Source organism: Parasteatoda tepidariorum, chromosome X1 (assembly GCF_043381705.1).
Source record: "Parasteatoda tepidariorum isolate YZ-2023 chromosome X1, CAS_Ptep_4.0, whole genome shotgun sequence".
NCBI classification, from domain to species: Eukaryota; Metazoa; Arthropoda; class Arachnida; order Araneae; family Theridiidae; genus Parasteatoda; species Parasteatoda tepidariorum.
Genome location: NC_092214.1, coordinates 51,450,044 through 51,475,346, shown reverse-complemented (window position 1 = coordinate 51,475,346; position 25,303 = coordinate 51,450,044). Strand labels below are relative to the sequence as shown.

At 27.5% G+C, this 25,303-nt stretch overlaps 1 protein-coding gene across 1 annotated transcript in view; it reads right to left on the bottom strand.

Moving 5' to 3' along the window:
• Positions 1–25,303, bottom strand: part of LOC107443755 (A disintegrin and metalloproteinase with thrombospondin motifs 9) — a 335,002-nt gene that overhangs the window by 40,369 nt on the left and 269,330 nt on the right. The window contains exons 7-16 of the mRNA XM_043044658.2: positions 25,023–25,063; positions 14,720–14,825; positions 14,329–14,478; positions 13,991–14,246; positions 12,725–12,873; positions 9,481–9,544; positions 6,639–6,756; positions 5,134–5,270; positions 3,581–3,698; positions 729–821 (exon numbers count right to left, since the gene is read on the bottom strand). Of these exons, the coding sequence (XP_042900592.1) occupies positions 729–821; positions 3,581–3,698; positions 5,134–5,270; positions 6,639–6,756; positions 9,481–9,544; positions 12,725–12,873; positions 13,991–14,246; positions 14,329–14,478; positions 14,720–14,825; positions 25,023–25,063 (1,232 nt within the window). The remainder of the gene's footprint in view (positions 1–728; positions 822–3,580; positions 3,699–5,133; positions 5,271–6,638; positions 6,757–9,480; positions 9,545–12,724; positions 12,874–13,990; positions 14,247–14,328; positions 14,479–14,719; positions 14,826–25,022; positions 25,064–25,303) is intronic.

Genomic DNA, 25,303 nt, shown 5'->3' with positions numbered 1-25,303 from the left:
ATCGGGATATCTCATGTAAAATATAGGCAATTAATTATCTGGGATGAAGGAAAATCTTGGCTATAAAGTGCCATAGATTTTGTTTGCTAGATATTACTTTTGCTCATGGATAATTGTTAACAAACATTCAATATTGCAAATAAAAATAATAAGAGTATTATATATATAAAATAACTACCTAGACAGTTCGCCCCCGCGCTGTTTCCCTTGTATTTATGATCTCATATTTCAATTCATGGAATATGAGAACAAAATATGTATGCGAGTCTTGTATAAAAATTGCTATTTATTTTTATTATTTTTTAACTATCATCCGGTTAGAAATAATTGTAAAAGAAAAAATTATTTTCATTGAGGATTTTGTTAAACATGAGTATTAATATTATTAAATCAAGAATAAAATTTTATTTTTGAAAAACAAATGCTTGTTAAAGATGAAAATTAATGCTTCTAAATAAATAATAGTTTTTTGTTTTAGGAATTTTTTTTTTATTTGCATTTGTTACCTATTTTTAATTTTCACCATAGAAGATAGTCTGTTTTGATATCTAATTGAAAGAAAATTCTATTTTATTATGTGCTTTGAAAAAGATAGATTAATATAACCAAATAAATTATAATAAAAAATACACATGTTTTTTTTTCCTTTTTTAATGACTGAATAGTTAAAATAGAATAATGAAACTTTTAGTAAAAATTAAAATATTTTTTCGATAAATTAAACATACCTAAGTAGTTGTCATCTAAATTATTTTCATGACCATATTGAATAACATCAATATTACTAGCTCCCGCTGGAATCATAACTACATCATTATATCCTGAAATATAAAAAGGAAAAACAGGGAAAAATTAAAAACTCTTATAAAAACTTTTGTTTTAATGCTAGCTGGTGCTGCCATCTAGACTGCACTTTTAATTTAACAATTAATCTGATTTTTTTAATTTAACTATTATTAGCTAATATTTTATTAAAAAAATTATCGTCACATAAAAAATATGCATATCAATTCTTGAATTAAGACATAAATGTATGCCGTAACTATAAAACTAATTTCTTAGGATATTAATTGCTAAAATAGGAAACATGCAAATGTATAGGAAATATCCAAATGTATTCGCGCTGAATCTCTATAAATTTGTTCTAAAGCAAAGTTTTCACGCGTTTCAGGAAGAAAAAAAAGATTTCTAAGTTTACTGATTTCTGTATTTACTTTTTTATGGAAGGATAGATATTTATTCCAAGGTTAAAACTGGTTGTACATTAAAAATTAAGTTTCAAGAATGGAATTTCGACGCATTCTCTTTCAAGTAAACGACTGTTTTCATGACAAAAATAAGTAGTGAAAAAAAATATATATATATATTCTTTCATGAAAACTCATTGTTTATTAAAATGAAAATTTATTCATTGATTAAATAGAAAATAACAGAATATGAATTTAAACTAATTTCAAATATAAATTAAAATTTCTTGCATCGAAATAAGGATTTTAATAAATTAATTGATCATTACGTTATGAGTACGTTATTCAAAGTAATTTAAGTCACTGCTTTAAAATTTAAAATAAAACGATGTTATAATTATTTTATATTGTTACAATATGAAAAAAGGAGGAAAATATAAAAAAGGAAAAAAACTCAAATCTTTTAAATTAATTTTTTTTAAAGATAAAAATTTTTCTGTTAAAATTTTAAAATTATATATTTTTATGGCTAATTCTAAAAGTACAAAAAAAATTGTTTGAAACCTAGTTTCCAGCATAAACTCGATTGACATTAAATGGAAGAAGCAAATACTAAGTTTGAAAATTGTAATAATGGCAAAATTATTCTATTAGTCTATTTATAAAAGCAATCTAACGCAATAGTCTGTACCAATACATATGACTAATTTATATTATTCTACCAAGGTGTTTCATTTTTATTTTGCCATCATCAATATAGAATTATAACAAGCATAGTTTCTTTAATTTGAGGTAGAAGAAAGAAAAAATTCTAGTAAATCTACCTTATTGTATAGTAATGACATTTCCATTAGAGAAAAAAAACATAATTCTGGTTAATGAAATTAAAATATGTGGTATTTAATCCATTAATTTTGTAATTTTTTCTTTCATATTTCAACGATTTACCAGAAATTTTAATTTTCAAAATAATAGTTCCTATTACCACAAATAAAAAAAATTACGTAACAGTAAAGTAAATTTATCTGAATAAATTGTTTTTATGCATTTCTAAATTGATATAATGATAAAATTAAAACATTTTATCACATATTGTAAGACCATATTTTATTGTTAATTTTATCATAATCGTAAATCATAACATTACTTTAAAAATTACCGAGTTTCTTGGCGTTCCTATAGAGCCAGAAACACGGTAAGTTTAACCATATTCTTATAATTTTTCCATACTTTTTTTCTGAGTGTAAGCACTTCGAAACATCTTGTCTTTGATGTTCCTTTTTTAAATTAATATGTATTCAAAGGGTTTATATGTCTAATACATTTCGACAAGAATTACGTAAAAAATTATGTACTTATATAATTTTTGTGACATAGTTGTTGATTTTTTCATAGATTGACCAATATCTTTACAAAATATACCTGGTATTAATATGCAAGTATTAGTCTTTAATTAAGTTAAAAATTTAATATTACTTAAAAAGATTAGTAAGTTAGTTTAAAAACAAATACAGTATTTAGTAAAACAGTATTTTTGGTAATACACTATAACGAAATCTATATTCTTTAATATTTAATACCAAATTTGAGTTAAGCTCTAATTCTTGAAAAGGCGAAAACTAAGTCTGCCTGAAAAAGGGGTTTTCTTATAACTTTGGGAAGAAAAATATGGTCAAAATTACTAGAAATTGATGAAATTTACCATGTTCTCTATGGGAAAACCGAAAAGTTCAGTAATTCTTACTGAAGTGCTTCAGTAATGATTTTTTCTTAAGTTAGCCATTAAATATAGTGTTATAATATGTACCAAAATTTGATAAATGTGGTTAAATTTTGTAATTTTATTATGATACCTTAAAGCGTGGCAAAAAGTTTAATTTATTTATTCGGAAAAATTAACTTTTCAGTTTCATATTTTTAACTAAATATTTGATAATACGAACTACAGTTTTTAACACCAGAATTTTCGGTAAATCGATATCAGGAAAGTAAAAATTACCAAATGAATGGTTTTTAAATACCACATATTTTGCTTTTATTATCAGAATTATGGATTTTTGCTTTTTACCAGAAAAAAAGTACGGTTTTGTATGTAATTTGCATAAAATATTTAATCGTCATCACTTATTGGGTAGCATAACTTATAACTGAGAAATCCTAACATTAAATCTATTGTTTGCTTTTTTGTTGTTTACAGCAAAATAAGGCGTTTATGTTGTGTATTACGATGTCTTTTTCTAGCGAGTTATGGCGCTAGTAAGAAAAAAAAAATCTTTTGCTTACAGCTAGAAAAAAAAATAAATAAATTATTAGGCAGGGAAAGTTTTGTATCACTTTTAAATTGAGTAATTTGGTATCTGGAACAATTGGATAGCAAACAATAATAAACTTACCGTATTGTACTTCAGTGAATTTTCCACGAATCACATGGCAGCTGGTTCCATTTCCGCCGCAAACACCACAAACGTCTGTAACTTCTTTAGAGTTAAGTTTATGATCACAACCTGCTGCCTGTCAGAAATAAATGCAAAATAGACAATGCTTTGTAAGGGTGTATGATTTCATTCAATAAAAAAAATTAAATAAATTGTTTCCAAAAGATAACAGGTATTTGTAACAAAACAAATGTCATAGTTCAATTACCTATGTTGCAAGTAAATAACTTTGCCAAAAATGCAATATTTCAATAAATTTCATGTTATTAAATTTGTTATGAAATTTGTGTTATTGAATTAATTTCAATGCTTTTGTGACTCCAAGTCAGAGAGACAATAATAAATGGTAGTTATACACAGATATTTTCATGAACATGAATAGATTTTTTTATTATCTACATTTGATACTAATATATTTCAGGTACAGATATATATTGACAAAATATTTTATTGGCAAATACTTTAATTAATTTAATGTATCAAATGCGGGAGAAAACCATGCGGAGAAATAGTTTTTTTTTGTGAACTTTTGATAAAGTATTTTAGGCACAGTATATATTGACAAAATATTTTACTGGCAAATACTTTAATTAATTTAATGTATCAAATGCGGGAGAAAACCATGCGGAGAAATAGTTTTTTTTGTGATTTTTTGATAAAATATTTTAGGCACAGATATATATTGACAAAATATTTTATTGGCATATAAATTAATTAATTTAATGTATCAAATGCGGGAGAAAACCATGCTGAGAAATAGTTTTTTTTTGGTGAACTTTTGATAAAGTATTTTAGGCACAGATATATATTGACAAAATATTTTATTGTCAAATACATTAATTAAATTAACGTATCAAATACGGGAGAAAACCATGCCGAGAAATAGTTTTTTTGTGAAATTTTGATAAAGTATTTTAGGCACAGATATATATTGACAAAATATTTTATTGACAAATACATTCATTAATTTCATGTGTAAAGTGCGGAAGAAAGCCATGCCAGTAAAATTCTTTTTGAGCATTTAATACTTAAGTATTTTAGGCTGAGGTATATATTAATAAAATATCTTATTGACAAAGCCATTAATTAATTTCATGTGTTAAGTATGGTAGAAAACCGTGGAATCTCTTGACATCTTATGGCGTTTCTCTTCCCCTGAAATTAAACCTACGTTGTGATCGATATTGTTTTCTAGCAAGTTTAAGTAGAAAAATGTTTAAATGCTCTACATACACTATGTGAACAGATATTCTTCGAAAATTGCGAAACGTATGTTCTTAGTTCAACTGGGAACAGTGGCAAGTCCGAGTACTCAGTCTTTATTTAAATTTTCATATTTCAGTTGAAGAAACAGTTTTTTTAGTAAACCATGATATTAAGCAACATACATGTTCTGATTATTATTTAAAACATTTATTTCCCTTCTATATTCCATGAAGTGATTTTTAAACAACATTATCAGTTAATCGGAAAAATGAATGAAAATCGGAAAACGATATTTAAAAGCATACCATGCATTTTCCATTTATGCATATATCATAAGTATCCGGTCCGCAAGTCGTACCATCGATTACTTTTTCCTTTAACAAAAAGTAAGCTGCTGTTCCAGCTGCTCTGCAGTAAAGCTTGCAGTTATCTTTAGGATCAACTATAATGAAAATTTTGTTTAAAAAAAGTTAATTTGTTACTATACTCAAAAGAGTTTCCATTCTGATGTCAGTGGAAGAACATGTTAAGTGTTATTGAAAGAAAAAACTTTAAAATGTTAAATAGAGTGTTTTTCCTAGAAATGCATGTTAAACCAGAGGAAATACTTGCTCTCCACAAAAAAAATCTACATTAGTGTATATGATTGATATTTATAACATCAGGTAATTTTTTCAATTGAAGTATAGTTGAAAAATGAAACTGGATATATTTTTAATAAAAGCACACATTTTTGAAATTATCCAAGAAAATATTATTTGGTATTTCGTTTAAGATTCATTTCATTTATTTTAACTTAAGTTGGCTATTAACAGACATATTAAAAATAAGTTATAATTGAATAATTATCCAACTCTTCAAGTCTAGAAAACAAAAGCTTAAAACGAGTGTTTACAAGTTGTCTTTTATATTCTCCAACATTTTACAATTTAATGGTCCAAAAAAATACATTATGTTGTAACTTAATTATGATTAATTAATCTTATTTGAATTTTTTTTTGCTGAATTGTACGGCAGTATTCGTTCACAAAAAATACATATTGACACACAAATATACAGTATATTTTACTCTAAATTTCTAAGTTGATATTGTGTTCTGCAAAAGAAAAAAAAAAAAGTGAAAATTGGTCCAAGGTTTGACACTCCCCAATAGAAACGCTAGGAAACTAAATACAAAGCCTTGCCAGAATTAATTAGTGTTCTTTTACTTACAGCAGCTCATATTGAACTGTAAGAGGCAAAATTAAGAGTTTTCACAATGTCATTTAACGTGTTCTTTCTCTGAGCTCTTCAATTATTCAAATAAAAGAAACATATTTTTAGATAGAGATTTCACTTTAGCTTAGATTTCTAAGTTATATAAGGTTAGTTTTTAAGACTGTACACGATTTAATATAGAGTTCTCAGAAGCAAGTATCTGCATATATGGTCTTATACATACTTAATCACATGTAACTATTTTTCAAACAATTATTGCAGAATTTACAAAGAAATTATGTCACGTCACATATGTATGGTAATTACGCATTTAGTTCGAAAAAGAAAAGGCCTAGTGTTTTATATATTTAAAAAAAAACAACTTTATATCTCCTTTACTTCGTTCAAGTTAAAAATAATTTACATTTATTATTGTCATTCAAATCATGAAATTGACAAAGATGGATTAAAGGAAAAAAAAAACTTCGAAAATTTATAAGCATTTACTTAACATTTTCATACAGAACTAGCCCAGACCAATTTAAGCAAAAATTTTAATTTTAAAGGCAAAATTATTGAAAGCTTTTGAGAGGTTTAAAGTCGGTATACTAACTTCCAGTATAATGTGGCACCCATTTCACGTTTACTTCAACTCCAGGAAATCCAAACGTTTTACCATTGAAAGCTGAACATTGTTCTTCTCTAAAATCTCCAGAGCCGAGTGGGCAGTCCTGAAAAATTTGAGATGTCAAGACAATTGACAAATTGCATTAAAGGACATAAAGTGACACGTTACTCTAGAGACTTTTAGTGTCAATTCCAATATCGTAAAGGATAAACTATAGTTTCCAAACAATTGTCTTAACTGGAATATCCAGCTTAATCACCTTTAGAAAATAATCGTGTAAAAATCAAAATAATTGTTACGTGTTTTGTAGATCCCATTCAAACTTTTACGCAAGAAACTAAGTTGCACTATTACGGTATTTGTTGTTATTATAGCTTATTATATTAATCATTTCTTAAAATTGAAACAATAATTAAAATGTTTAAAACATCAAACAAATTTAAAAATATTAATCAATAGGACAAATATTATGTTAATTAAGAAGGTCGTTAAAAATATAAAAGTGAACTTTTATTTCGGATATATTATTTCTTTAAAATTTTATTCCAAGGTTTAAGAGTCTTTTTAATATCATCTACGCATATATAATTCTATGAAAAATAATAAAAATTTAGTGAGATATTAAATAATTCACTTGTTTAACAATACTTTCTACTTCATAATAGCTTTCAAAATTCAAAATTTGAAATTTCTTTTTTTTAAATAAATAGTGGTCACTTTTTTTTAAATTCTTTAATTTAAGTTTAATTTTTTGTATTTTATCAAAGTGCACATATATTATTGAAAGCATTTCACTTAAAATTTGTTTTAAATACAATTTGCTATCAAGGTTTCGAAATATTGAAATTAGTTTTTTCTTAAAATGTAGTGTATTAAATTTTTTTTAAGTAGGTCTAATACGATAAGCTTATACACGTATTTATAAAGATCCCCTTATATTTTTTTTTGCAAACTTAGTGCATTGCTCGTAGCTGAGACACAAAAAATTAGGTTTTTAGTTTCAAAAATATAATTTTTTTAAAAATATTTACTCAACAATTCTTTTAAATAGGTTATAAATATTCAGACTGCATATAAGCTAATTTTTTGCTCAGTAAGCTAATTTTTTGCGAAAAAGTTTCAAAAATATGTGTAAAAAAAAAGCTATTATCATACTAGATGTGAGTAGATGCGAATTTGTTAATGTATTTCAAGTAAGCAAGTATGCATATATTATTTATACGAATATCTTTTTGTGGGATATTGCATAGTTGGCACTGGCCTTTACCGTTTTAAATTTAAACTCGTCATTAAATGAATGCAATTGAAACTGAAAGTCGTAAATGAATATTTAATTGTGAAATCCAAGTATAAATAAATAAATTTGGAGAAGTAAGTAATAGAAATTAAAATAAAATTGGAAAATAAAATTTATGACAGAAATTGATTATAATTTCTTAAAAAATATATTTTCAATTTGAACTAAATAAATATTAGGGGGGGGGGTATTTTTTTAAAATGAAATGTATTGAAATCGAAGTTGGGGTAAATGCTTTTAACATACTGTACTTTTTCAATAAATTATTTCAGATGAAAAAAAATTCGCAAAAAAATTTAAACATTTCTTTTCTCAAGTTAAAAGCTTTTTATCCAAAGATCTAATTTCGTAATTATTTAAGAGCATCTCTAATAATAAAATAATTGATCTAAAAATTATTTGATTTTTTTAACTCTTAGGTTAAAAACAATTTCCAAATCAAAAAATTACGCAAGATTTACGAAAAAATTTAAAGTTTTAGAGTCTTAGGCCAATTGGTAAATCTGAAATTTCAACCCTTTAAATATAGATCCCTTTTTTTAAAAAACCATTTTTATCAAAATTAATTTTTAATAAATAACTTATGTATTCTTTCATATATTCTTTTTGCTAGTTTAATTGCTATTTCAATTTTTTTATTAAGTAGCTATTAATTCAGTTTTTGAACTTTTGCACAAAAATAATGTAAAGATTATAATGATATGAAGTTATTATTCTCTATTAAAAAAACAATTATGGAAATTTCAAATATGAAATAAATATTTGTACATCGCTTTTAATATTTACTATTTTATTTACTGTAATATTAATATTTACGATTTTACTCATTTACGCACAAATAATATGATCAATATTTATTTGTCAAATTCTCTCGAGATGTAAAAGTGCAAAAATTACATTTTTCTCTTTCCGAAGAAAAGAAAGTCTTAATATTATTTTCAATAGGCAGATAAAAATAAATAAATCAATAGGATAGAAACGCTTTGTTCCTCGAGCAAATATAGCTACAAGAAACAAATCAATAAAAACCAACAAAAACATTAATTTATTAATAGGTGTTTGGAAAAAAAAAAGAATGCAAATTTTAAAAATTTTACAAAGAATAAAAAACAAAAAGATTAATATGAAAAAAAAAATATTTAAAATTTCAAAAATAAGAAAATTATACTTACTCAATCTATTTCATTCGTTGCTTTTCTGATAGTAAGCATAAACAACGCTGCTCTTACCTCTAATTCCCAAAGCGAATAGAGACTAACTAACATATTTTGATTAAAAAACTGTATTCTAACTGTAACTAACTGTAACTAAAAAGGCTATATTCTAAATATAAATATTTAATAGATAGATTATAAAAGAAAAGAAAAGTATTAAAAATGAATACTTTTGTGATAAAAGCTAATTAAGCTTAAAATAGACTTCGTATAATATATTAATTATCAAAATAAAATACACACTAATTTATTGATTTTTGGTAGAAAAAAATTACTGTGTTAGTTTTTCGAAAAAAATAGAAGTACTTTTACTTACTTGAGTTTGACAAGATTTGTATCTAATTCGGTCACCAACGCAATATCGCCCACCGTTTGTTGGCCTGAAACACAAGGTGCAAAAAGATTAAGTACAACAACACTTACCTTTGTTAAAAGATAATATAGTAAAATTTCCAACTTATACCGTTTTCAATAAGTAAAAAAAAAATTGCACGAGTTGTATATCATTACACGGGAAAAAAATTCTGTGAAAATTACCATACTTCTGGTTAATAATACCATATATTAGGTATATTATATTATATTTATATAATAATATTTGGAATTTAAACTCTACATTTCGTAATTTTTCCGTTGATATGGTAATTGTTTACCTGATATTCTGGTTTTAAAAATTATATTTTTTATTACGCCACATTTAGTAAAAAATAAAAAGTAAATTTAACTAAATAAATAGGTTCCATGCTGTGCTCTAAAATATCGTGATGAAATTACTAAATTTTAACACATTTATCAAATTTTATCACATATAATTAAACTATAATTTATTGTTAACTTTAGGAAAATCATTACTAAAGCACTTCGATAAAAATTTCCGGGATTTTTGGTGTTCCCTTTGAGTCAGAAATATGGTGCATTTACCCATATTCTGGTAGTTTGACTCATACTTTTCTGTCAATGTAAATAATAGTATTTGGTATTATAGACCCCACACTCAGTCTATATTTGAACAAATTTATTTCTCAAATTGTCCAAAAATGTTATCTATGGTTTAGAAACTATTGTCCTACTAATAGATTGTTGCTAGAGTATTTCGAAGTACTTTATATCGCGATTAATTGAGTTTGAGCTTATTTTCAGAGCTTAAAACGTTGAATTAAAGCGTTAATACATTCAAAGAAAGGAAAACATTTTAGTTTAATAAAAAAATATTTAAAATTGGCTACATTATTTATGTTTTTTGAAAATTAAAGTGCGACTTTTGAAATTTTTATTATGTTTTTAATTACCAGAAAAGTATATAAGCACTACGAATATCAAATCAGATTTGCTCTTTTTAAAGAGAGTTATGCTAACTTCTCGCTCATTAAAAAAATGCTATATAGAACAACGATATTTACGAATATAAATTTTTTTTAAGCTAATAGAAACCATGCAATTATTTGTGCATTTACAATATTTGGTGTCACTGTCATCCTTCTTATATAATTTTAAGAAGATCAAAAGTAACAAATAAAAATAGCAGAAAGAACTGATTTGTTTGTTTGATTTTTTAAGTAGTGTATTTTTTTATTGTAACTAATTTCTAAAAGGGATATTGTTCTTAAAAAGGACTACTGTACTTCGTAACGTATTTAATTATCTACCTGCAGTTTGTCATATTCCACGAAAAATTTTCTTCAAGTTGGAATTCAAAAGCCCAAAAAGCACTTAAACTTTTTATAAAAAATAAAATAATAATAAAAAGGATGTTTTCATGCATAAGTAGTTTATTATTATTTTTATTATTTAATTAACTTAATTCATTTATTTATTGTAAAAAGTTTACGTAATTAATATCTTGTTTCTGTTAGTGTTTCTTGCTTTAAGAAAACTTTTTTCAAACTTTCTATGATATATATATATATGCGTTGAGAAATAAATGAAGCACAACAATTTTTAAATCTGTCAAAAAGAAATTATAATAATAAATAAAATAAAAAATTGAAAAAAATATTCAATTTCCAATTGAAGACGTTGCCGTACGCTTTCAGTGTGACTTAGGAGCTCAGAAACACATTTTTTAAAGATTTTTATGACTCCCACATGAAATTGAGCTTCGGTCGTATGTTTAGAAGTAAAAATTATCACATTTTGTCACAGTTTTTTCCTTACACCTCTCCACAGCTGTAACCATCAATTGCTCATCACCTCATTTTTTCTCTTCCCAAATAAGCAAAAAAAAAACTGTATGTAATTTAGAAAGTTGCATCTTTTTTATGTGTTATTAAATAATTAACAATTAAATGCGTTAGCACACTTCACACTCTAATAATGTTCATTTTTTGTTGACTAAAATTGTCAGGACCAGGGTGATTACCAAATTACCAACCTTAAAAAATTTTCGTGACCTTTTCGCCAAACTTGATAATTTTCACGGATTTTTGAGTTTACTTAGCAAGAAAAATTAACACTGTGCACTGAGAAAAAAAAAAGGAATGACAAAACTACAAGAATATGGTAAAATAAACCGTGTTTCTGGCTCTATGGGAGCACCCAAAAGCTCGGTAATTTTTACCGAAGTGCTTCGGTGCTCGGTGAAATTTATGATTTTTTTAAATTTTATAATATAAGATATAATTTGATAAATGCGGCCATTTTAGCATAATACCTTAAAGCATGGCTAAAAAGCATTTATAAGGTAAAATTTACTTTTCATTTTTGTATTTTTTACTAAATATGTAGTAGTCAGAATTATAATTTTGAAAACCAGAATTTCCGGTAAACTGTTACCATATGTGCAGAAAATAATTTAAATATCGTATATTTTGGTTTTTATTACCTGAATTAAGGTTTTTGTTTACCAAAAATTTCATTACCTGTGTAGTGAATTTATCAGAGTTTTTTCTCCGTTTTAAGATAGATCTCTTCTTGCAAAATTATAATAATAATAAAAATAAATAAAAACTTAAATTTTACGTTATTAATAGCAATTATAAAGCTACTGTAAATACCGTAAAAATTATGTTTTTTCTAGGTAAAAATTTAGATAAATTTATTGCTTTACAAACCTTAATATTTTTTACAATCTCGGGAAGATTTGAGTTAAAATAATAGTTATGCTGTTAACTTTCTGTCATTTTTAATGAAATCGTACTAATGTTTTTGAATTAAACGAGGCTTAATTTTGCTAAAAAATTCAGAGTCATTATTGATCTTAATCATTTTTGACATTTCATAGTTTCAAAAATAAAATGAAATGGATTTACGAAATCCATAATGTGATTCAGGTTAATAGTTCTGCTAATATTAATTTCATCATGAATGCTTATAAAATGAAGATATAAACTGCTTTTTTATAAGTCAAAAAAAATTTACGAATAAATTAACTACGAGATGAACATGATGAATTAATCAATGCTCTGAACTTTAATAAAGGGTAAATATTTTATCGAATGGAGTTAGATAATGTAATTAAATATCAATATTTTATATTTTTTTAACGTATATCAAGGAAAAAATATGTAAGTCAAAATGAAAAAAGTCAGCTATACTCTTTTAAAAATAAAATAAAATGATACCTTGGACTGTCACATTCCCGTATTGATCTTGTGACACCACCTCCACAAGATCTAGAACATGGCCCATAATCTTGCCATTCTCCCCATTCTCCATCTCTAGCTGGTGCAAAGTAGACTGGATCGACGGCGCATTCTCCTCGTAGGCATGACTTAAATATAATAATAAAAAGAAATTAATTAACAGTTACAAAATAACAATGATGACAGCTATAAAATTGAGATAATATAAAAAAGACTACTATGCATATAGTTAAAACAGTGGTGCCTCAGAGATGGAGAGAGGATGAAGTGCTCCAGATTTAAATCACAGTGGTGACTGGTTGATACAAATTCTGCCCCTATCTTGCACTGATCACAGTGTTAAATCAAAATATCATCAAGTATAAATGGATCATGGGTTAGAATCCCCTTGCCATCGGGCTAAACATGGAAGGGTTCATGATTTTTTTCTCCATGTAACGTAAATGTGGATTAGTTCCATCAAAATGTCCTCCATGAAGGTAAGTTAGTCCTTAATGCTTGATCGAAGAGCTCCCTTGTTTTTTGGGATGGGTTCAAAATTACAAAGCTACGGAGTTGAACATTGGTAGTCGTGAACTCAGAATCGAGCCGACTGCTTAGCGTCGGTTATAAAATAAAATAATGTAAACTTACAACTAAAAGACTAATATTAATTACGAAAGCAATTTTTTTCTTGACCGACTCTCAGTCAACGCTGCACCGTTAAAAAGTAAATGAGAGAGTTTATTTGAGACAAAATGACTAAAAAGTTGAACAGCGTTATTTAAATTTTGTGTGAATCTTGGAGATTTTCAAGTTTATTTTGTTTTTCATTTGAAAAACACGAAGCTTAAGCAAAATTTGATACACTCACATTGTTTAGCTTTTTTCGTCATTCAGTCTCGAAATAAAATGCGACGACTCTGACATACGCGGGCTTACTCTTTAATTGTGTAGTGTCGAATGAATGGTGTTGTGATCATGAAAATAAAATTGAGTAAACATGCTACGGTATATTTTCTATGAGTTAACAAGCCTTTATTTATTATTTATTGCCCATTTTTGCCCATTTCTTATTTGCAAACAATGATTGTGGCCAGCACTTTCTGAATAGATAGACTAAGAATCCTTACTAGTTTTGCCAAATAAAACTGGGTTCTTTATTTTTATTGTTTATGCTATTGAATTTTGGTTTAACGTATTAGTGTCTAGAGTAAAAAAATAAGTTTTACATGAAGAAAACGTTCCGAAATATTCAAATTGTACCTTGTTCGGTCCACATCTAGTGCCATCAGCCCATGGCATGTGTTGAGTTCTGCAGCCACCCAGAGTGACATCTTCCATCGTGCACCAAAGTCTTTTGCAAACTGGCATGTATGGACAAATTCTGGAGCCTGATCCAAACACTAACTCACACTGATAGTCCATGTCATATAGTTCTCCAGCTGGTGTATGAATATGTTCATAACTAATTAGTAAATCTCTGTTGGGCTTTGTCAGAAGACAGTAGCCATAACCAGCACTGAAACAATGCAAAATGTACAGTTAAAATGCAATTTAACAACTTTTTGAAAAAATCTTATTAATTGATCAAATTTACTGACTCAAGGAAAGTAGTGATAAAATGTCGGCTGCATTCCGACCATGTCCAAGGATAACTATTGTAATCTAGCATTCTGGCCATTACATGAAGTCTTTGACCTTTATTATGAAATCGATTGCACTTTGTGTCATCATCATGAGGAACTCCCAATCTGAAACATAATAGTACCGCACTTGAATATTTATTAAGCAGATTTTAATTTACTTTTATTCAAAGCAAAACTAAAATTTCCTGCAACAATTCTTTTAATAAATATGCCAGTATTTTAGCTTAAAAAAGATAAACATATAAAGTTATTAATTGCTGCTTTCAAAAGTCTGACATGAAATTTAGAATAATATAAATGGTAATATGAGACCAATGTATATGTTATAAGCATTTGTAATACTTACATATGACCAATTTCGTGAGCAATAGTAAATGCTGCACTAAGACCATTATCTTCTATAACTGCACAACTACTTTCTCTGTCACACGCCATGCCAGATTGGGCTAATCCTGTAGTAATCAATAGTATAATTTATCATTATGAGTTACTACTAATGTCAAACTAAGTTATAACTGACGCCACAACTTCAGTATTGAATTCCCTAAAACTTAGAATGAAAAATCTAAATATTAAACCATGAAAGTAAAAAAAATTATAAACAAATTTCAGATTTTGCTCCCCGTATCATATATATACATATACGAACTCACTAACTCTTGGACATGGGCCCAGTGCCCTACCAACCAGGCTATTCCGGCCCAAAGATGTAAACTATCGGAACTTTTGTCTAAATAAAATTTAATTGTAAAAGTATTAATTTAAACTTAATTACCCTTAATGCACAATACGCCAAAAAAAGGACCTCTCGCAATAACTTTTCATCTAATGATTGAATCTTCACGGTCTAGGATTCATTCTTAAAGGCTCGAAGGGTTGACCTTAGATATGCTAATTAATAAGTACAGACGGTATTTTAAGTTATGAAATCAGACACAAAAACGCACTTTCTCTAAATAAACATACCTTTTTTTCAATGGATTGGGGTTTCTGACCCCAAAAATATAGGATGTAGCAGGAATCTGGGAAATATGGTCCCAATAGATCGGTCAGGAGAGAAGTCAAAAGTTTGTACCTAGTAAAATGTAAATTTTATTTTTTGCGTATTTGGCTGTGTCTCGAGAACTTTTAAAGGGAATTGAAATAATTTTCCACAAAACTATAAAATTCGATAATCTAAAGATAATCCTATACAAAAAATAACTTTTAGTAAATATTTATTATTTCATTTAATAATGGTCGGAAAATTTTTGAATTATAAGGTATAAAATTTTTTGCATCATTTCAAAGGATATAATTTACATAGAAAAATACAAACTTTGCGCAAAATCAGTTAAAACGCTCCTGAGAAATTGAATTTCAACAAAAGTCAGATATTTTTAACTTGATTTCTCAAAAACTATTTGACCGATTTCGCTTAACTTTTGCATTTTTCCTTGTTAAATTATATTCTTCAAGATGATGCAAAAATTGCATCATCTTGAAACAATTCAAAATTTTTTCGATCATTTTTAAAAAATAATAATAAAAAGTAATAAATATTTACTAAAAGTTTTTTTTTTGCTTTGTATTATCTCTGAATAAACGAATTTTATAATTGTATACAAAAACTTTTCAATTAGCTTCAAAATTTCTTGAGATATAGCGAAATACCCAAAAGATAAAATTAGCATCACGGGGTTCAAACTTTTGACCACTCTCTCCCGACCAATTTATTGGGACCATACTTCACAGATTACGGCTACGTCCTATACTTTTGGGGTCAATTTTTTAAATTCCTGGTATGGTTTCATTTAAATTATCTGTATATATTCATTTCAATTATCACTGGTTTTGTTGACATTTTCATTAATTCCATTATCATTTTGCTACAGGTTTTTTTAAATTTATCCATTAAGGGCATATAATTCTATCTGCCAATGACACCTGCTCACCCGGAGGAGATCCTTTTATAAAGATGGTATTTTTAGGCTCTTTGTATTTAAAGAAGGGTCACTGTAGTGATTTTACTAAAGTTTCTTAATGTTATTTGCACTGAGATAATTTTCTTAAAGAGACAAATAACGGTTATTTATACTAATTTTTACAATTACGTGAACTAGATTTTTTTTTGTTAAGANAGAGTTAAAACGTTTCTGAGAAATTGAATTTCAACGAAAGTCAGATATTTTTAACTTGATTTTTCAAAAACTATTTGACCGATTTCGCTTAAATTTTGCATTTTTCATGTTAAATTATATTCTTCAGGATGATGCAAGAATTGCTTACCTTACAATTCAAAAATTTTTCGATCATTTTTAAAAAAAAATAATAAAAAATAATAAATATTTACTAAAAGTTTTTTTTTGCATTGCATTATCTCTGGATAAACGAATTTTATAATTGCATACAAAAACTTTTCAATTAGCTTTAAAATTTCTTGAGATATAGCGAAATACGCAAAAGATAAAATTAACATCACGGGGTTCAAACTTTTGACCACTCTCTCCCGACCAATTTATTGGGACCATATTTCACAGATTACGGCTACGTCCTATATTTTTGGGGTCAATTTTTTAAATTCCTGGTATGGTTTCATTTAAATTATCTGTATATATTCATTTCAATTATCACTGGTTTTGTTGACATTTTCATTAATTCCATTATCATTTTGCTACAGGTTTTTTTAAATTTATCCATTAAGGGCATATAATTCTATCTGCCAATGACACCTGCTCACCCGGAGGAGATCCTTTTATAAAGATGGTATTTTTAGGCTCTTTGTATTTAAAGAAGGGTCACAGCTAATGATTTTGCTAAAGTTTCTTAATGTTATTTGCACTGAGATATTTTTCTTAAAGAGACAAATAACGGTTATTTATACTAATTTTTACAATTACGTGAACTAGATTTTTTTTTGTGAAGAACTGAACTCGCTGTTTGAATTAACGCTCCGAATTTAACAGAAACTTATAAAAAAAAGGTATATTAAACTTAAACTTCCAACAGTATTTTCTAATTTATGAACTGAAATGGAACTTAAACACGAAAAATTTATACTGCTAAAAGTAACAATTGTAATATTTTGTCTTAATTATTATTTTAAACATTTGGACTTCAAAAATAACTCAAAATACTTCTATTGTAAATAAAAATATTTAAAACTACTAAAAATTTTGCGAAATTGGAATGAAACATTAACTAAAATTTGAAATAAAAAAAAGTCTTAATTTGTATCAAAATTTAATCTGAATCATTAAATGATTTATGATCTGTAATAGGCAAAAATGTTGGATTTTTTACTACCTTGAGTGCAAAAAATTACCATCTGAAAATATTCTCGCAAATAATTTTGTATGTTAAAGGGATATCGTAATTAGTAAATGTTTATGTAATGTAATAAAGTAGTGCTTGTACTAAAAAGTATGATACTTGCGACAAATGCAGTGATTTGAGTAAATGATATTCACGAAAATAAGTATTATGCTATAAAATGCCTAAAATATTATTTAATATGTTTAAGCACATAGTATATTAAGAGACACTAACGAATATCGTGATAAATGTTTTCAGTAATAAAATTTTATTGTTTAAATATGTATCAAGTTGTCATTCTAAATATTTAGAGACGCGAAACCTAAAAAAAAATGAAACTAGTAGCACAAAAATGAAGAAATTTCATTAAATATCACTGAATTTGGTAGAAAGCGATATTCCCATGTTAAGATTTGAAAAAATAATGAAATGTATGAACCCTAACTCTAAGCATAGGCTTCATAAATAAATGGAATACACTGATCTATAGTTTTATGTGTGAATTACATTATTAATTATGAAATTGAATAATATAAACTCCTATTTAAATGCAACTAGACACTTTACACGTGATGTTTAAAAACTACTTTAGTAAGAAGTTTATGATAATTTATCATTCAAACCATTTCGTAATTAGAAATGAAGTTTCATTATTATTTCATTTTATTTATATCAGATCTCAAAATGAGAAAATCGTGAGCATCTATTGTTTCGAAAACAAAAGTAATGGTGATAAACGTGCTTTGAAAACTTGTTTATTTTCGGTAAGATGTTGTTGTCGGAGCATCTGCTCTTGTAATTAAATATTCCTATTCAGTTTTAGTTTCTAATAAAAGAAGATTTTTTTTTCATTTCAACAACAGTCGAATTTATCACATTTCAATTATTTTCTCTGAATTACACAAATCACAAATTCATAATATTTTCATTTGTTAAGAGAAAATATTTTTTTATTCTCTTCCGTTGTTTATGAGAAAGCTTTTAAAATAATAAATATTAAAATATTGAAACGTTTATTTGTAGCAATTGAAAATGGGGAAGTTGAAAGCTTTCTTCTCTTTATTAAAATTGATATAGATTTTTATATCAACGAGGAAATAGGAATTTTCAGGAAAGCTCATTTTGTTTTAAAACAGAATTGAAATGATAAATAACAAGTTAAATAAAGGAATGAAAACAAAGGAGAAGTATTAAATTTATTTAATTTCTTTGTTTATTGCTTTGCTTGTATTACTTCAAACAATTTAATCAAAATAACTACAAAAAGATTATTCTAACATATACTGTTTGCCTGCATGTTTACAAAAAAAAGTAGTAAAAACTTGCACTGTTGGAAAAACACAAAAACAAGATAAATAAAAATCTTGTCAGGAGCATGTCATATTCATATCAATTTAAGTTTAAGATTTGCGGTTTACCAAATTAATGAAATTATTAACCAAATTAATAAAAAACGGTTAAAGTTTTCATCTTTACATGAAAATAAAATGAACAAACAATAAAAATAAAACCCAAAACAGAAAAAAAAAAATTTGAACTTGCTAATAACGAGCCTTGATTAACCGAGAACTCAAATTTAACGAAGAAATTAGAAATTCTTAATTGATACAGTGGACAACGGTCCATTGGAGCATAGCTCGCTTTTAAGTAGCAAACCCAGGTTTAAGCGAGTGATATTTTTGTGATTCCTAAAATTTCACTTAATTTAATATTTTTGGCACAGGTAGAAAATAATTTAAATAAGTGCTCTATTTCGTTAAACTGTGCTACCGCAAAGTGCTCGACTTCGCGCGCAGGTCGTCGGGCTACCGAAGCGGGGGTGCCTTCCCACCCGCAGAGGATCAAAATTGTGATGGCATGTCTTCGGATCATCCTCCGGGATGTTTCCCAGACCGTCGCCAATAGCCCATTGTGCAGCTCCAGTGCGACGTAAATTAACAACAACAACAACAACAAGTGCTCTATCTCTAATTTAATACGCGTTAATGAACTTTTATGATGTTTACGAGCACTTTTTTGTAACAAGCAAATTTTCCTTTACCTTTCTGCTCCTTAGAAGAGATTTTCACTATAATTTCAACATGAACAAGAAAGCCCCGAGTCTGAAAATTTAAATTATCAACTATTGATCGACTGCACGTTGGATTCAGGACATGTCTGGGTTCTAATATAAAATCATTAAGGCTTTTGTTTCTTAACTTTAAAGCGTAGACAAACTATGTTCATTTACTCAAGTCGTTTTGATCCTCATAAATATTGTTTGCCAGTCAATGTTTCAGTGAGCGATTAATAAAGTGGTTGTCTGTAAAAATGGCAAAGAGCATAGCAGATGAGAACAAGGCTACCACGTTTTGTTATCTATGCATTTTATGACACGATATTAGTTATATCTACACTGAAAAGTAGGTTGAAATCACAAAAATGACCGCACTATAGTCAGTTCAACGGAAAGATAGACTAGTTGTAAATAAAAAAAAAATTGTCACTTGAAGGCGTCCATCACGTGTTTGGCTGTTAGGTTGTTTGGCCTGGCGCTAAACAGACGGCGAATATTTGTAAACTTTTTTTAGTGTGATTTGTTCGTTTCTGAAGATTAATGCAGATTCTAAAAGCGATTCGTCAAGTTCAATTAGTCATTAAGGTAAATACTTCATCTTACATTTTTATGCTTTACCTTTTTTTTTAATAAAAACTCAATTATTTACATTAATAAAAAAAATTATTATTGTTATTTTAAATAAAATTTACTAATAATATTTTTATTGCATTTTAATATGTTGCAATGTCAGTTAATCGATTATGTTAAAATTTATGGCTGAATTTTACTTTATTATTTTATTTATTTCGTATATCATAGTAGTTTTATTGGCAAGCATAATAATATAAAGTTAATCATTTTGCAAGAAAGTGATTTATAACCACTTGAATACTTAATAGAAATTTAATGTTTAATAGTATTTATTTTATTAAAAAATGTAGTTTCGATGTATTCTGAAGCAATCATGCATTTATAACTCCTCTGTAATTCATTTTTAGCATAATTCTGTTAAAACGAGAAATGCAGAGAAAATCCCCAAAAGCCGCAAACCAGATAAAAATTCTGGCATTCTATTTGCTTACTTTTGGTCTATCCTTCCGAAAACGCACTATAGTTATCCCCCTTTCTCGTAAATGTAATGGTTGGCAAAACTGAATAGAAACAGCATTTTTTTCAAAAAAAAATCGAAGAATATTTTTTTAAACAAACGCCAATTTTCACTAACAAAAATGCATAGGGCAACAATTATGCATCAACAGAATAATTAAAAGACTCTTTTTTTCATCCAAAAGTACAACCTTAATATTTTTCTATAGATAAGACAAGCTGTTATAAAAATAATAACGAAGCACTCAGTATAACATCAAGGACAAATTAATAATAAAAAATGTGTTTCCTTCTCTTTATGTTGGATAAAATAATTATTTGGAAAAACATTTTATACCAAGAAATAATGAATCAAATTTAGCTGGAATAAACATGAAAGCAGCTCTAAGTTTCAATCTCTTTGTGCGGAATTCTAACCTTTTTGTGTGGTCCTGTATGTATTAGCAAACTTAATATAAACTGAACATAATCTGTGGAGGTCACAAAAACAAAGCTTTGGAATTAAGAGGTATCATATATTTTAATCAAAACATTAAGGGTATTGCGCAGCAGATAGGAAGAAAGGATAACTCATTTTATATTCAAAGAAAAAAAACAAGGAAATACGAAGCAATACTTAAGAAAGGTTCTAATTGAAGTAGAAAATGAACCGTCAGAAAGAATTGGAACTGGTTTTCAGCATCTAATTCGATAAATGTTTCGATATTGAGAGGAGACTAAGCTTATTTAGGAAAGAGCCTACTTATAACTTTCCCAAATTGCTTATATCCTGAAGCAATCGGCAAGAATTATAGAAAGAAAAGAGCAAACTCTTAGTTTGTTTTGATAAAGTTAATACCAAACAAGTCTTCTTTATAAATTTAATAATAAAAAGTTGAAGTGCATAAGTATTAATATTATTCACAAGTTTATTTTTCATAGTTCACAAGCTTGTAGTATATATATTAGTGTTTTTGTGAGTTTCTTGTTTAAAATAAAATAGGTATTTTAAGATACTACTTACAAACTTGCTTAAATAATACATAAATACTTTATAGTAATTATTTTTAAATAGGTGAGTTATTGAATTGTTCTGTGAAAAGATACTAACGCTTTTTGACCAAGAGTATTCGTATATTAGCAATGTGTAATCAAAAAACAGTAATAATATAAATGAATTGATTAGTAATAATCATTAAATAGCTCAACACACACAATTTATTTTGGCATTTCGTTAATTAGGGAGAAGATAATAGCACACTGTCAGAAATTTCTCTGAAAAAAATAGTTAAGGAACAAGTTATTCAATTGTTAGTTTATCACATTTAGCCGAAAAAAATCATATAACCAATAAAAAGATGGTTTTCAAACCGTTAATTGTGAGAAAAATCGCTTAATGCTTATTCTCACTTAATACGGCAGTTAAGTGACCACTCTTTTATCCGCTAAGCCGAACTTATGAAGTCACTTGTTCCTTGTAATTGGGTTACATAGATTCCGCGTCAATTCGTCTCGCACAATTTGTCTTGGAATAATTCGTAACAATGACAATTCATCGATACCACAATTCGTCTTGGCACAACTACTAATAGTGCCAATTCGTCATGGGCACAATTCGTCGTGGGATCAATTCGTTGTGGGCACAATTTCGCGAGGTTTTGATGAAAAGTCCAGTAATTATAGCAACAACAAAAAAGTTTTTCTTCGGAAAGATTGATTAAATTTGAAAAATCCCCTACTCTCTTCTACACGCTTCCTCTTCGGAGTTGGGAATGATTTGATCTGGAGAATAGAATTTCTTCTAGACAGGCAAATGAGGCTAATTATCCAATGTGTATTACGAATGAGATCAAACCCGAGACAATGGGACTTATTGTTCGCGAATAATCTTATTTCATTCAACCTAAAAAAATACATAGGATACAATGTCTCATTTTCTTAGATAGTAATATCAGATGCGTAAATAGGTACAAGTACTGAGATGTACTTATTTTATTTTACAACAGTCGTTGAACAGCCTATCCGATTTTGAGTTTAAGACTACAAATGTTCAACTCGGTAGCCTTGTAATTTTGAACCCAATCCAGAAGACAAAGGAAACTCAAGTATTGGAAGAAATTTCGTGGAGGCCTTTTAGATGGAACTAACCCTCATTTGCGTTGCATGGGGAGCAAAACTGCGAAAATCTTCCAGCCTTACGGTAAGGGGACTCTAACCCATGATCCGTCTATCACTGAGGATATTTTTCCTCAGCACTGTGGTTGCTGCGAGCTTGGTGCATAATTCGTATAGACCAGTGATAGCTGGGATTCGAGCTCGGATCATCTCATTGCGAGGCGAGCGCTCTGTCCCCTGTGCCACCACGGATGATATACTTATTGTATATGAAACTAATATTATTTCGAAACTATTAGTCAAATAGTCTCAGGATCGGTCTCATTCAATTCGCGTGAAAAATACATATGCAATAATGCTTCACTTGCATGGCTAGAAAAAATTCAATTCTTCCACTCATCCTCCCCACTTTTCTCAAGGAAAGCAAAAAGCGTCTAGAAGAGAGTAGAAGAGTATTCTGGTATCATTTTGGAAAAAATAATCATTTTATAGGAAAAAAGTCTTGAGTATTATTTTTTCCCAAGAAAAAGTCTAATTTTATTTTACTGAAAAATGTCTAGTCACGAGGACAAAACTCTTACATTGTTTATAAAAGCTAGCTAAATATTTAATTTGTGGCCATTCAAATATTACAAAAGCACCTAAGGGGAACGGGTTTGTGGTGTACTGAATGTTACTTACAAGGTGGTGGGAAAAAGTGAAAACAATGCTTGTGTAAAAATTTCCTTATTTTTCAACTTTTTTTAAATGCAAAAGGGTGTAACAAAAATTTGGAAAAATTTTAACTTGTGGGTTTTTATATTTGTAATTAAATGTTGAATTTGGGAAAAGGAAAAGTTATAAATTTTTTTAATGAGTTTTGGATGTTAAGACTATTAACTTCTGACAGAAAATACAAAAAAAAGTATATTTAGCTTGATGTGAAGTTACATGTCTATTGAAATTTATTTCAAAAATTAGATTACTGCAGACTAAAAGCAGACTAAGAGTCAGACTAAAAGTAAAAAAAAAAAAAAAAAAAAAAAAACGGAGAGAGGGTTTTGGGAAGTGTTTTGACATTTTCGTATTTTGCTGAAACCATATCTACGCAATATTTCAAAAGCCACTTTTTAGATTTCGCTTTAGTTTGAAAATAAAACTGTACTTGATATTTTACTGAAATTGTTAACATGCCATGGTATTTACAATGTCCCCTTTCATCCAAAAATTATCTTAATTCTTCAATTATTGTAATTTTTGGAAATTTCTCGGAAAAAATGGTATAACAACAATTTATTTCCTTTTTATTTTACCATGTTCAAACAAAACTGTCAAATAACCATAAATACGATAGTATTCAAACTGTTAATTGTGTGAAAAACCGTTTGTTAAATGTTTTCCCTAATATGGTTAAACAACCAGAGTTTTATCTGCACCAACTAGACCTACGTAATAAACCCACTCAGTTTTGTGTAGCTGGGCACAAAATATATAGCTTAGAGAGTTTATCAGTCATGACCGACTAAACGGGGATTTGAATCCCAGCGTTGAGATCACAATGAAACCAGCATTCCTTTAACATATAACAGTTTCTAGTGTCTTCCCTATTTGCAATACTGGACTATTATAATATGACAGTCACATTCACGCATAGATGGCAGCACCATAGAGCAGCTTATCTCAAATAGTGTAGTAGATTAAATAAATAACCCACATTCCATGGTTCATTTGATAAAACACAGCTCGGTCATAACCTAACTCCAATGCCCAATACCTGAAGAAAAACCTAGCTCTAATGTCCAGATAAATATTTTATTTCGGTTTTAAAACCATGCTCATAGTAATTAGTTAAAAAAACCGTATAGTCTTTACGGTTAAAATGTTTTTAAAACCGTAATGGTAAAATATGTTCCTAACCGTAAATTTTACGGTTAATTTGATGGACAGACTGCTGCCGGTTATTTTAATGTAATTTTAGATTGGCAATTCTAACAGTATATTTTATTTTTTATACAACGCTGCAACTACTGAGTTAAGAAAATTTAAAGAATGTTAAGAAATAGTTTAGTGCAAAGTCTCGAAAATGAAGAAAAAACACATAATTTAGATATTGATGATAAAAAAATCTTTCACTTACCAAGAGTGTCACATGTCTTTGAGTGTCGACATAAGTCTTCTCTTAAAGAAAGAAGAAAATACCATTAGAATTTTGACAAAATTTAAGTTCATTAATAAAATTGGCTTCGTTAAATGCTAAGGAAACATTTATATTTCTGGAATTTAAATATGAAAATAAAAATAAAAATCATAAAAAACTAAATTATCAATTATTTAAGAAGGGTCATTAATAAATCAAGTTGAATCATTAATCAAGTCAACGAAAGATTAAATAAATTGCATCTCATAAGAGTTTATATT